General features: G+C 31.5%; 1 protein-coding gene across 2 annotated transcripts; it reads right to left on the bottom strand.

The window, feature by feature from the left end:
• Positions 1–3,369: 3,369 nt before the first annotated feature.
• On the bottom strand, positions 3,370–7,036 carry LOC111007376 (ARM repeat superfamily protein). 2 transcript variants are annotated; one of them, XM_022279728.2, is made up of 6 exons: positions 6,059–7,036; positions 5,861–5,969; positions 5,426–5,741; positions 5,155–5,329; positions 4,036–4,482; positions 3,370–3,791 (listed from the first exon to the last, which is right to left on the bottom strand). In XM_022279728.2, exons 1-5 carry the CDS (start codon positions 6,830–6,832, stop codon positions 4,066–4,068), a joined length of 1,791 nt encoding a protein of 596 aa, XP_022135420.1. In that variant the 5' UTR covers positions 6,833–7,036; the 3' UTR covers positions 3,370–3,791; positions 4,036–4,065. The 2 variants fall into 2 exon arrangements, with proteins under 2 accessions (XP_022135420.1, XP_022135419.1); XM_022279727.2 differs by having other exon boundaries at positions 5,155–5,741.
• Positions 7,037–15,153: the final 8,117 nt, after the last annotated feature.

Raw genomic sequence — 15,153 nt, 5'->3', positions numbered from 1 at the left:
CTTCTGCAGCTGTTAGTTGAAACTGGGTCTAAGAGATGAGATGATACAAGGAGGTTATTTATTGTTAAGTCACTTTTTTCAAGATTAACAGCTAGTACAGCTACCATTTCGTTTCTGCTCTGAAATCTAGCACTCTCAATTTGGCAAAGGTAAAGTACTGGAAAAAGTTGAGTTTTTCTATTAGCCATGTTTCTTAACTTTGAGAGGCTAAACACAATGGAGAGAAGATACTTTTTCCATTTATGACCACAAAGCCTTTTACTATTCTTTTTTCCTCCTCTAGCATAGAGTGTAGGAAAGCTTTCTTTCCTTTCTTTTCACTTTTCTTGGGTTTTTGATTTCTCTCTTGAGGATAATTCTATGCAGCTTCTGTGTGGAACCATCTTCAAAGGGAAGACAACGATTATGTTGATAAATGCAGTTAGAGCAATTACTTGGAGTTTATGGCTTGAAAGAAATCATCGGATTTACCATAATAAGGATGGATTCTATAAATTGGAAAAATTTCAATGCTCCTCTTAGAAGTTAGAACTCCCTTCCAATTCCATTTCTGACTAATTCTCCACTTTGTGATTAACTCTAATTTCGATGCCTTCTTGTAAACTCCCAATTGGGGAGAGATTAATTCCTCTTTTTGTCTAAACTTTTCTTATATTTTCATCTGCCTTTTTATAAACTGATCTTAATGTCTTTCTGCCTTTTCCCCCTCTTTATAGAATTCCAGGTACTGCCTACTAGCTTTTTAGCTGTCGAAAGTGAAGTTTTCTTGTGTTAAAATATTTGGTAAAGTTTTGGTGAATTTTTCTACAGTTTCAGATTTTGACACCTTTAATTAAGGACGAAGAAAAGTGTGCAAGATTATATGTGTTAGATTTAGAATGTGTTTGAGAAATTCTTCTGAATTAGTAAAAAGTACTTTTAACTAATTATTAAACATACTTTTCAATTTTTCATAATATTAAACCATACAATTAAAAAAATAGTTTTAGAATCTTAAAAACCCTTCTAAGTAGTTTTAAAATATTACTTTCAAATATCATAATCTTTTAAAGAAAAAGGTATAGGAAAGATAATAACTTTTCAGCCTAAAGTGAGCATCTTTACCCTGTCTGGCAGCAAAGTGAAGCTAGTGGCAGACCACGAGGCCTTCAAAATGTTGTCCGTAGAGCATGTCTCTGCATAGCAATGTTTTTTTTTTTATTTTTTTTTTTATTTCTTAGATCATTGCTGCTCTGTTCTTACAGATATGGTAGTATTTACCTTTAATTATGCGTTTTCAAAGTTACCTTTTACTCCTGCCATTTTACTTATAACCCGGATAACAGTTGGAAGGAATTTTGATAAATATCTTATACCGACTGTGACCTTATTAATGAAGGCACAATAAATACATTAAATAAGCCATCGGCTGAATGGTGGTTTGTAGACTTATAGTTGGTTACATCTAATATGGTGGGTTTGTTTGCCCCGAAGGGGCAGCTCAGTTGGTAAGGATTTGAGGTCTTCTGGTCATACTAGTTTAGAGATCTCAAGTTCAAGTCAGCTTAATATCAAAAATTTTATTGTCTCCGGGATCTAGACCTTGGGGGTGGATGTAGGTGCCCTTGAGTATAGAGGAGTAAAGTTCCGGCTTCCGGTTATTAAAAGAAAAAAAGCTTGTTTATTAGAGATGGATAAGTTAGAAACTTAACATGAAGTAGAATCTTGGTTTATAAGTTGATTACTTTCGTAAATTGGAAGATTCAACATAAACATGAATAAACAATATGAAATTCTTTGAAAGTCGTGGGTAGAGAAGTGCTGGTCATGTGGCTGAACTATGGGAGATAGGATTTGAAATTGAAGCATTAGTTACTTGATGTTTGGCAGTAGGCTTCTTTATTAAAAATAAGTAATATAGCCTATATTAGTTAATAACATATAGTTGAGAACTAATCTAAGGTTAGCTCAAATTTGGAAAATGGGTAAATTACACTTTATTGTCCTTCAAAGTTCGGTTAAGATTGTACTTAGTTCTTGCATCTTAAAATCTGATATAGTTTCTGAAGTTTGAAAAATGTGCAAACTTGGTCCAATTACTGTTCTACCATCGGTATGTTATACTTATACTAACAAAAAGTTGGCAAGACACATTAAATGTTGACATGCAATTCTTGTGTGATTCGTTTTTAAATGATGTGCTAAGTTTTATTGATTTTATTGTATTAAAAAAAAGTTTTATTGATTTTATATTATTTTTATTTTTGGTAGCATTTTTCTTATTCTCTCCAAAAAAAATCTCCTTTTTTCTCTTCTCTCTCGCTCACTCTCGCAATTCTCTCACCCAACCACCCTTGTATTATTAATAGTAATTTTAGGGACTAAATTATACCATTCCTCAAATCTCAAGAGCTTAATTATTATAGTTTGAAGTCTATCTTGAGCATAGTTCAACTGGTTAGGGGTGTATTTAAGAGTGATTTTGTCAAAATCACTTCCCTTTCCCTTCCCATTAATCATGTTTGACAAATTAAAAAATTGATTATAGTAAAGTCTAAAAACACTTTAAATTGATTTTTAAGGTATCATTTGGATGATGATTTTGAAAATCAATTATAATTAAATATCTTTGGCTAAAATTGCTTATTCCAAAATCATTCCCAAACAGACGTTAAGACATTTACCTCCAACCAAAATATTAACCAAAATAAAAAATTATCCAACGTTGAAATGTAAAGCCAACCTTAACGGCTAAGTGTAGAAAAGGATTGTTTATTGTGGAGAGATCGTGAACCAAGAGAAGATAACCCAATGTGAAAGAAATCATTTGACTACTCTCTGACAGCTTCATCCAGGCAAAAATGTTGGCTGGAGCTGAATAAGGATTGAAGAAGAAGGCCCTCCGTAAATTCTAAAGGTGGTTTTTATTTTTTAAGAAGCTGAAATGAAGACCCATAAAAATGTGAGCAACCCATTGATGGATTCGACTTTGTTGTGGGAGAAACCATCAAATTTTGGTAGAACAGAAACCAAGTTGTGTTTGGATGTCAAATGTTACAGCTGTAAGTTACAAAATAACCAAAGGGGTTTGTTTTCTAATGATTGTATTTTTCACTCACAACAAACACTTAAGAGCATATTATATGAAATGAATGCAAAAAAGGTTACTCCAATTTTTCACTTTTCACGTGAAATTTATCCTTCTACACTCACCACCCTAATTTTGTAAGATCAATTTAATGTGATATAGCAAGCACAGAAAACGAACTGAAAGTTCTGTTCTGTAAATTGTAATATTCACTCTTGATTGGACTTCGTTGATCAAAATAATATCTAAATGACCAAATACGGTTAGGCTAAAAAGTATATAAAATGTCAGATTCAGTATCATCAAATCAACCACATATTTGTACTCTTTTCCACTTCAAGTAATGTTTCAACCAATAAAAAGAAACAACTCGAGTAAGTGTAAAGGGAAGAGAAAAGACCTTGTCTTCTGCTTCTGGTTCCTCTATACAAATCAGTAATCACCCTCTCTATATTAGGATATTTGGCATCTGGGTATGAAATCCTTTCGTTTCCAATTTCAATCAAATTTTCAAAAATAGTACCAATAGAAGAAAGAGAAATTTAATTTGACACCTCACTCACATTTTGAGACCACTTGGCCGTTGAACATACCAGAGATTGTTTTAAATCCTTGTTGGAATGGATTGCTTCAGCAACGTAAATCAAGGTAGTTGCTTTCGCATCAATCACTAGGGTTCCAAGGGGACCATAGCGAAGGAACGTGAAAATCCATAGCTGTAAGCCTGTAACATAAATGAGTAAAAATGGTTTGAAGTTAAGTAAATACTAGATTCGGCCATATATTTTGTTGGGATGCAAATGGAATCATGTGAATGAGGTCGGCAGACATGGTAAGAAGCTAAACATGATGTGGGAAGGGAAGAAAAGATGTGAAACGAGAGAAATTTATAAATGAACAAAGGAGAAAGAACGTGATGAAACTTAAGAAAAAAAATCAAAAGAGAACGAATTAAGTTCAGAATTTACTCTTTCACTAGTGCCTGTTAATCGAATTGTTCAAGGAAATGTCACATCTGAGATAACCCTGGATTCTCCTTGTCTCACAGCCAATGGATTCACCATAAAGCCACCCCTTCTCTGGACCTGGAACCTATGATTCTCCAAATTCATAGATCCAGCATCCTCATTAGTTCCATGGTGATCACCTCTGCTGCGCATCGCAGCCAACGGCGGTGCGCTGGTGGGAGTAGGAAACTTTGATGTTGGGTGTCTGCCTTCTGCTCTCTTCCAGAACCTTGAGCTCAAAAAATCAGCTCCAGGCAGCAGGCAACATGTGGTTCTGGGGGTGTTAGCATAAGACATCCTTCCACTTGATACAGCCAGATCATATGAAATCTCATCCAATGCTAGTTCCAGGCCATGAACACGCGTCTCCAAGGATCGCATTCCATTTTGTGAACTCCCAATGAAGTTCTAATAGTAGATGAGGCAAAACACAGGTGTGAGAGAGCTTTTAAACGATCAATGTATAGAACGTTTCAAATAATCAAGCGCTAGCCGTGACATACAATGCAAATTGTACTTCAATATAAAAAAAAAATCTGTGAAATGCGTTGATTGGCAGACCATTGTAGGGAAGTAGTTCTAAAATGACATAAGAAACTGAAACAACAGTAGCCCAAATGATGATTTATCTAAGCTTCAGTGGCAGGATGAGGTGGATAAACAGACTGTGATGCCGATAAAACAAAACCTCCTGGGCGACTGGGGTCGTATATGTACTTTAAAGTTGTCATATCCCATATTTGAACACAACTCTTGAAGATTTCAGTCTGGATTCCATGTTCTATGTGCTTTGTCGTCTATTGAGATTGTTGCAGGCTAAGAGCCAATCTAATTATAGGAAGTGTACTTGTGGATTTTCAATATTCTAATGCTTCCAAGGAACGATAAATTATACTGATGCATGCATATGCCTCACAAGATCTATCATCTTTAGAGTGTGTCAAGGAAGAGAATGCATTGAGGACATGAATCAAGCATCAAGAAAAAATAAAATAAAATTTCAGAGTGTTGTATAAATTTCAGTCAAACTTCAAGATATTTCTTACAGGCTAAGTGCAGTGTTCAGGATTTGGTACCAACCTGGAGGATATCTAGAAGACTGGATTGCTGCTTTTCTATTTGATTAAGCTGGTTACGGATCAGATGCAATTCTTCAGAGTCTTTGTGGTTCCTGTGCAGATCATCGTGTGCATTACTTGCTACAACAGTCGATTCAGGACCCTCCTCGGGACAAGGAACTACGCGAGATCCAGACCTGAGCCCACCGAATTTAATTATCTTATCGTCAGAAATCTTATTGAAGAGTGCCCGTTTTGTTTCCAGTTTCGAGATCTTGGGTTTTTCACTAAACCTTCTATCCGGAATGTTTTCATCTCTTTCCTTCAGTTCTCCTTCAATGGTTCTGGTCAAGTAGGGAGACTTCCGAACGGAGACTTCTACTTTCCAGTCCAGAGGCTTCTTACGCTCAACCTTTTGGAACATCGACAAACTTGTTTTCTTGTCACCACCGCTCAAAGGGCTTCTCCTTCTTGCCGTCGTCGCAAGTGAGGCATCGGGTGGTGTAGACCTGCAAATTGCGGTAGCGTTCTTCCTCGGGATAGGAGCATCAAGACGAGAAGAAGAATTATTCTTGGATCCAGGTGGATAACGTCCATCACTTGCGATTTCTAAAACAGAATAAAAGACCATAATAGAAGAAGTCAGAAGAATGTCGACAATATCAAAGGACATACAGGAAATTAGTACAGAATATATTGAAGATAGTGTTGAAATTGAAACATGCTACCTTTCGAGGAAGATTGGGAATAAGCTGGTGCGGACGCCTCGTCCGAGAGATCAGGAATCTGCTTCCATGCCTCCAACATCTGACTCATTACCTCCCTTACAGCCTTAACCTGTATCACAGCATTTAGAAAACCAAGATTAAATGTCTGTATGCATTCGATTCGCGACTAATTTTTTAAAGCCATTAAAGAATTGGAACCTTATCGAATCGCCGACTCTCGAATGTTTTCAAGCAGCCGGCCTTGAACTCCGCAAGAGCATCCCTCTCCACGACGGCTAGTTTACCGAGCGCCTCCGCCGCTGATTTTCTCGCTGCCCAATCATCGCTGCTAAGGAATGCTACCAAGCAGGGGACCAAATTTTTCAGAGCTCCATTACCGAAAGCTCCGTCCAATCCGATAACACTTCTGATCAGTGTCAAGAGAGCCGGCTTTGCCTTGAAACTCTCGCATTTCAAAAGCTTCTCGAACTTCGGCAAGAGCTTGCCGAGCTTAACCGGATCCGGATCCGGTGCAGCATCGATTGCCGAAGCCAAACACAAAGCCGCTCCGATCTGCGAATTAGACTCCTGCTCCGTGAAAAGCGAATCGGTTAAAGGCTTCAAAAACGTCGAAAACGGCGGTTTGGTAACGTTGGCAGCTAATGCCGCTACAGAGTTAACGCAGGCGGATCGGACCGACGAATCAGGATCGCGGAACCGGCGAGTGATGTTGAAGAGAATCTTCGAGAGGTAAGGAGAGAGATAATTTCCATGAGCCTCTGAAAGAACAGCGAAGAGGTGAACGCATTGCTTCCGCACCAGCGATTTATCCGAGGCATCAGTAGAATATATACAGGAAAGAAAAATCGACAAGGAATTCGCGTCGAGGCTCCGGGCAATAGATTCGAGCTCGGACGCAGCGAGGGAGTAGGTATCTCTGTCGGAGAGCTTGGTGAGGCTCGAGAGAATCCGAAGCTTAAGGCTCTGTGCCATGGCGAGTCGAATTGTAGTCAGACGTCAGGCGGCGGCGGCGACGGCGGCAGAGTTTGTAAATCCGGCAACATTGCCGGACGGAACGCGAACGGCTGCTATAAATTTTTCCCGCGGGCAGTTTAGGAAGAAGCTGTGACTGTGATTAGCCATGGAAACCGCTTTAGCCTTTTAAACTGGTGGGAACTGTGAGGAAGACGATGCCGGTGGTCACAATAAATTATATAACTCATTTAATTATTCATAACATAAATTTGGCATTAAATTATTATTATTATTATTATTTTTTTTTTTTGAGGAAGGCATTAAATTAATTATATGTTGGTCCACATACATACATTTATTTCGCTCACACCCTTCTTTTTCTTTTTGTCCCTTTTTTTTTTCCTTCAATAAAATAGTATTTACGCTTTTCCAATTATGCCATATATACAATAAAATTGGTATATATTTCTTATTTTGGTCATTTTAAACTTCCCCACTTTGTGTTGTTTTTTCCTTTTCGGTCTTCAAGATTTACGTAAAAATGCATCTATTTTCTCCATGTTTGATTTGTAGACTTCAATTTTATAGAAATTTTACCTGAAATCACGTGGTCCTATATTGGTCTTGCAACCAGGGTTCGAATATAGGACCTTCCACTCTGATACCATCTTAAGAATGAATAAACCACCACTCAACCCAAAAGCTTAAACTGATGAGTTGGGTAAATTTAATTCATTTATATGGATTCTAACAACAATTAAAAAAATTAACAATAAGTAAATTTTTGTTAAAGTCAAAAAATTATAACATCATTTTTTAAGTATAGAAAGAGGGTACATTATTATTACTTGTATATGATCTTAATATTTTAGGTGGGTGGCAATAATGGGTTTTGGATCCAATTTTTTCATGTCCTTTTTATTTTTTTTTCAAGGTGTCCTAATACCTACTAGATTAACTAAATAATGTTAATAATAGAAGATGATGAAGCTTAATTAATATTTTTTAAAGTTTACATTTTAATTAAAGACAGAATAAAAAATAAAATACAATAAATCATCTGTTAAGAATAACGGTATCCTAAGTATCTCATGTTAAGATATTGTCGATTTTGACCATAACTCTCACCGCTTTGTCTTTGATTTCATCCAAAAAATTTCATACCACAACGTCTATGTGTAATGGATCACTCTATTTTCTTAGATTTTGTTTGCACTTTACGAACCCAAAAACATATCCATTCATCTTCCAAACAAATTTCATCTAAGAAATAAAAATTAATCATTTTCTATTACCAATAATTTATTTATTAAAAAGGAAAAAGAAAATTAACTTAGCTGGTAGAATAGGTAAGGAGGTCAAAAAGAAAGAAGAAGAAAAAAGCAAGAAAGGAGTAAATTTGGGATAAAGGGAACATGTGAAGGGTACTGAAAAATAAAAAGAAAGAACTATAATTGACCCTAGTTTAAAACACGTGTCACCGGATAATTGGCCTGTTGCGTCACCTGCTGGCTGCGACCAACAAACTTTCATCATTATTATTATTATTATTTCTTCTTTTTTGAAGGGCTTTAATTATTATTTAACCAATCCACTGTTTGCTTCATCTATAATTTTTTTTCGCGCAGACTTTTCTCTTTTATGCGTGTAAATTTTTCCTCTGAAATAAATAAACAAATCATTAATTCAACGAAATCACAATAATTTCTGTATTATTTATGTGAATTATTTGAAATACATTCAACCTATCATTGATCATACCTTATTATACGGTGAATAAAATAAAATCTATATCATTTAATATTATTTATTTTTCTATTAAAACATTGTCCTTTTTTTCCTCAAAGTTTCTAACTTTGTTTCATTCCTTTCCATTTATAGTTGAATTTTATAAAATTAAAGTGACCCACTCGACTAAGCATAAGCAACGAATAGGGAAAAATATTTATTTAATTTATGAAAGATATTGTCTAAAAGAGGCAAATGAGATGTTAATTCACTTGTAAAAGATTAATAAGATCGACCATTACTCAATTTTATGTCTCAATACGAAGCTGATCCATAAACTTTCATACTTATTCTACTTTAATCTTTAAATTTTTAAACTTTCTGTCAACTTGAGCTCAGTTCAATTCAACTAGTTAAGCTATATATCATTGATCAAATATCGTGAATTCGAATTTCTATCCCGTAATATTGTTGTATTTAAAAAAGGTCTAAAAAATCTTTAATTTTTCGAATATCTTATTTAATTTCGTGAACTTTAATATTATATAGTAGTTCATAAACTTCAAAAAAGTAATCTAGACATTTATTAATGAAGTAGATGAACTAGAGATGTGTTTTTGTTGAATAGTTTATTTAAAATAATTGATAAATATTAAATTTATTTTTATACAAAGTTTATAATCCTAGAAGTTTTAAGAACAAAATAATCAACCTTTCGGATTCATAATAAGATTTAAACGTTAACATTACTTCACAAACGAATGAATAAATAATCTCTTTAACACAAGTTTTAAATGTCTATGTCATCATGAAGATTGATATCTTATGAAAATGTCAATAAAAGTATGAATAAAACATCTATATCACTTAATATATCTAAAAATAGTAAATTCATATTAAATATTTAAATTAATAAACCAGCATTTTATCATTTTTAAATAATTCAAAATTATTATTATTAATTTTATGTCTGCACTACAATATAATGCAAATATCGGTTCATCTTTTATGTTGATATCGAAGCTGTTGACATATTAAAACTATTAATAGATATATCGATATAAAATTTAATTATCAACAAGTCATATGGTGAATCTAAAATGGATTGAAAATTGTTCCTATTTTTGTCGTGTAAAAAAATCATTTCAGCTCAACACATTACACACACGTCAACAACAATCGAATGGATGAGAAAAACAAATATGAAATATTTTCTCACCTAACAGATCGCTTTTCTCACCTCCCAAACAACAAATCCATTTGTTTAATTTTTTTATACATTATTTTTTATATGAGGGAAAAAAAGGACAGAAGGTGGGTAGGGAGTTTATTTCATATATATAGTTTATTTTAAAGAATAATTTAAACTTTAATGTTTTAAAAAAAAAGGCTATTGTTTTGTAAACTTATAAAAAGTTCATATATATTTTTTTACTCTCTTGCATAAAAAAGTGTTCTGAAAAATGAACCTATCAAATAATTTTGGACATTAATTTTTAAATTTTTTTTAAGATAGAATATTTTTAAACATGTTTGCCAAACATATCTATAATATTAATATTAGCATGTAAAAATGTTTTATATTATTCTAAAATATATGACACTGTGCCAAAATGCATGACACTGTAATGATATATGATTAGAGATGGAGATTTTTTTTTTGCCTGTAAATATGATTTTGGTTACTAATTTATTTATTTTGCCTTTTTTTTTTTGTTTTTGTTTTTGTTTTTTGGATGATAGTGAACTGCAAACCAAAACAAGAGATGGGTGGAGTCAATTGGGAGCAAGAATGGAAAAAAGTATCAGAAAAGCCCCAAATAGTATTTTTGTAACTAGCAATTCATTATAATTAAATTAACTAATTAAGCGTATGATTTCTTCAAGCTTTAATTTATAGATTAGAAGGCTTGATTTTGCTCTCACTCATTTCATGTTAGCTTAAACTACAAATCTCATATTAATTCAATAAATTAATAAATTTTAAAGAATTCAAATTATATCCTCTTTTAAAAATTTTAAAAGCCATACTTTCAATATTTTAGAAATTATTTCCATAAAAAAATGAAATTATAAAAATAGCACAAAAAGAAATATATATTTATACATATAACATTCAATTTAAAATTTTACAAAAATTTCATAAATTAAATTTCAAACTTATACAATCACATGAGATCACATTTTTTTAAGTAATGATATTTTGTAAATACATATATTCTGGATAATTTTCCAGAACGAAAAGGTATAATACTTAAATTAAAACGAAATATCATTTAGTTGAGTCACTCTCATTTTTAAAAGGAAACAAAAAGAAAGCCTTTTAGTGTATTAAAAATAATGACAAATCCAATTTATATAAAATTAGGAACAAGTAAAGTTAATGAAAATAAGTTGTTCTTAACGCCTGCGGTAAAACTAATTTGTTACTTATTGAAAAAAAATAATAATAATAAAAAAAACTAGTAAGTTACTTTTAGAAAGAGAATAATATATATATATATATATAATCCGAGTTTTAAACATAGGTATATGATTGGAGTTTTAAATTTCCATCAATAAATATTTATGGATTCAACCATATGGTAAATCAATATTATCATTATTATAAAACAATCGACAAAAGGTAATAAAATATAAAAAATTACATGAATATAATATTAATAATAAAATTTTTTAACTTATTAAAAATGACGAAACACTTATTTGTTACTTTAAATATGTTTTTTGAATTTCTTGATTTTTATAAATTTTCTAAAAATATATATGATTGACATTTTTATTGATATTTCTATAAAATTGAAATCTCGACATTTCTATCTATATCGACATTTATTAACAATGTTTATCATATTTAAGACTAACTGTAATAAATGTTGAGTAACTAGCACTAAGATTTTAATAGCCAAAAAGTTTAAAGATTCAAAAAGTTTGAATAGTTAAAACAAATAAAAACACAAGCAGCAAAACGTTAAATTTAAAATAGATTTTCTTTACTGGAATTTTAACTTCAAATTTCTTAATCGAAGACAAAGTGTCTTAATTTATTAAATTAGATAGAAGTTGAAATATTTAAAATAGGTTTAAGTAATTAAAAATAAGTGGGTATATAAAAATTGAAGAGGGCATAATAGCAATTCTTATGAGCACAAAAAGTTTTTTTTTTTTTTTAAATACAAATGAGCATAATAAGTTGAGTTGTCATAATTCAAGAAAAAACCCCATAGGCATAATGACCTTAAATTTTATTGACTGTAATGAGATGCGACAGCCTTTCGGGGACAGTCTTCTTCGTCGGTTGGATGCCAAAAGAGTTTGAATTTCCTTTTCTCCCAAATTCCATTTTTATTTCGATGCAAATTATATTAAAATATCATTTTTTCTCATCTTATGAGTAAATCAAATTTAACTAAAAAAAAAACTTTAATTTTATCAATTCTAACTCTGAACTTTAATGAATAAAGGAAATTGGTACTATTTTATGGGCATTGAATATTAGAGGATCTTTGTTTTTTTGGGATTATTTTTAAATAAAATAAAGAAAATAAAAATAAAAAATATATATAATAAAAATGTAAGACAAAAAATTTTCAAAAGAAAATGCAAAATCTTAAAATACCAAATTACAATAACATGTCTAAAATTGCTAAGATGCCCTCCGTATGACATCTTAAGATGTCAAGACATCTAATATTCTTATCAACAATCACAATAGTCCAAACGACCGATCTATAAAAATTTAGATTCAAGATTTTCACTAAATTAAACAAACAGCCTATTATTTGACCGCTTGATTTTATTGTTGTGTTGATATAGCCTATCGACATGATTTCGAAGAAGATATTAACTTTACAATTGATTAGAATGAAAATCAAAATTTAAGAATTTTTATTAAAAAATATCTACCAATAATTAATTGTTATAATTAGTATTATTAGTATTATCAAATAATACAATGAAAGGTTATGAAACATGCATTATTCAATCATAGAGATTATACTAAACTTAAAATTGTGAAAAATGTGGGAAAAGACCAAAGAGTTGAGATGTCTGTAATTAAAAATCATGGTGGAATTGCGACAAGGCTTTTATTGGAGTGAATATGAGAGTGCATCCAACAAGGAAAGATGCAGCCTACCTTAATTTCCTCTCTCTCTCTAAATCTATAGTACATTGAATTCCTTTTTTTTTTACGTATATTCCAATTTATTAGCATATAGTGCGACATATAACGTGGGGATGGGAGCAATATTTCTCACTTCTCTATCATACAAATTCACATTCAATGCTTCATTCCCATTTTTAGTCTATGCCCTTTTTTTTTTGGCCTCCCCTTTATTGATCTCTCTCAATGTCGAGAATGCCATCCAATATGTCCTATATGGTCAACTAAATCGGCCGAGATGTTAAGAAAATGGAGCCAAAAATGATATGGAATGCTGCATTAGACTACTTAGACCAAGAGAATAGTGTCGCAGTGCTGTTGCAAGTCCCAAAAAAATAAAAAGAAAAGATGGAAAGACGCGGTGAAAATATATGCTACGTAGCATTAAGATGCTAGACAAGATTCTATTTTTTCATTCTTTAAAGTTTTTTAACATAGAAGCAAAAGTGGAGTGGCAAAAGCTTTTACAATTCAAGAACAGAGTGACGACAAAGTCTACAAACCTTTAGCTGATCACTTAAGTGAAGTGACATGACACAACGCGAGAGAAAAGGCTTATATTGCAATCTTCTCATCATGGTAGAATTTGATATTGCAAAAGATTGGACATACCCAAAATTTGGTTATTATAAATTGTGGTGTTTTAACTTTTCTATTCCTATCTTTTTTTTTGTTATTATTTATTTGTGATAATGTTTGGAAAATTATTTAGGTTAGGATTGAATTGGTTTATTAACGAGGATTATTTTCCAACGAGATCATTTGGTTTGAAAGACTCCCTTTTGAGAAAGTTTGAATCATTCCGCTCCTAATGGACTTTATGAGAGAAGAAAAAAAAAAGAGACATCTATTTGTTGCTGTTTTGTTTTTTAATATTTTCTAAAACGCTACTGTACTATGAAACGTTCAAGCATTTCTACTCGCACCCTAAATAATATTTTATCCAACAAAAGTAATCATTGTGTCTCTGTTTAAACAACTTGTCTACTTAGAAGTCCATTAGATGACTTTGCGATGAATTTAGTTATCCTAATCATTTTGGGTCAAACTCAATTGTGAGTTACAAATATGTTTAACCCAAAATGAATTTGGGTGACGATAAACTAACTCAATCCAACTATGAAATATTTTTATGTTAGTTGGATGATGATAATTATCAATCGTATTAATTTATGATGAGATTTATATACAACGAGAGAAAGAGAGACTTTTAATGCAATCTTTACATCATAGTAGAACTTACTATTGCAGAAGATTGGATATAGCCAAAGCTTGGGACGAACCATTATAAATTACAAGGTCTGCTTTGGAAAATCAGTTTGGGGCAAACCTTGTTGGATTGTTTTAATGATGATTATTTTTCAACAAAGATCATTTGATTTGAAAGACTCATTTTGAGTTTAAATCGTTCCGCTCCCAATAACCTCTGTTGAAAGAGCCATCTATTTTGAGTTTAATATTTTCTAAAATATTTTTCACTGTGAAATGTTCAAGCATTTCTAATCTAACCTAAGATAATTTTTTATCCAACAAAAATAATCACCTTATATAATCTTTTATCCAACAAAAATAATCACCATGTCTCCCCTCAAATAACTTGTCTATTTAGAGGAGTTTGTTAGAAGATTTTGTCTAACCACTGATCAATTGAATTATTAACTCTTTTGGACTTAATTACAAATGTTTTTAATTTAACTTAAAAATACAATAAATTAACTCAATCCAATTGTGAAATATTTTTATGTCGGTTGGATAGGATAATTATCATTTTTATGACTAATCAACTACACTTTTATTGGCTATTTAGTTTTTATAAGAATTATTTTTTGATAATTAAATATTCATTGTTTTATTCCTTTTATCGTTTGTTGAGTTCAAACATAGAGGAGTGATTGGTGGTTAGCTCATTTCTTTTTAATTTTTGTTATCCGTTAGTTTACTTTATTTTCAATGTGATTTACCAGTTGACATATATATGATATTTTTTAAAATATTAAAATTTTGGTACTATATAAAAAAATACTAAGATTAAAAATACAGAATTTGACATCTATAAAGTAAAATAATATTTCAAATAAATTATAACTTATATTCTGAAGATATATTAATTGGAATAACGCGGTGTTATTTATTTATTTTTTCTATTTTTGAAAACAAATAACATGGTGTTATCAGTACCATGGGATTTTCTAGAATTCTTTATCTGAATGAATCAAGTTCAGTGAACTTTTAGGTCCATCACGCCACGTGGAGGGCTCCACGTTTCAGCTTTCAGGTGTACGATGTACCGTTGTCCATGAAAATACCTTTTTTTTTTAAAGAAAATATTAGATATATTTATTTATCGAACTGACGACAAACAAAAATTTTAAAATTAGAAAGAAAAAAAAAACAATTTATTCTTGAACAAGCTGTGTCCATTTTTATTCTAAATTTTGAATTCCAT

This window comes from Momordica charantia, assembly GCF_013281855.1.
Source record: "Momordica charantia cultivar OHB3-1 chromosome 6 unlocalized genomic scaffold, Mcharantia_2.0 BLBB01000006.1, whole genome shotgun sequence".
NCBI lineage: Eukaryota > Viridiplantae > Streptophyta > Magnoliopsida > Cucurbitales > Cucurbitaceae > Momordica > Momordica charantia.
This window is presented reverse-complemented; position numbering and strand designations above follow the sequence as displayed.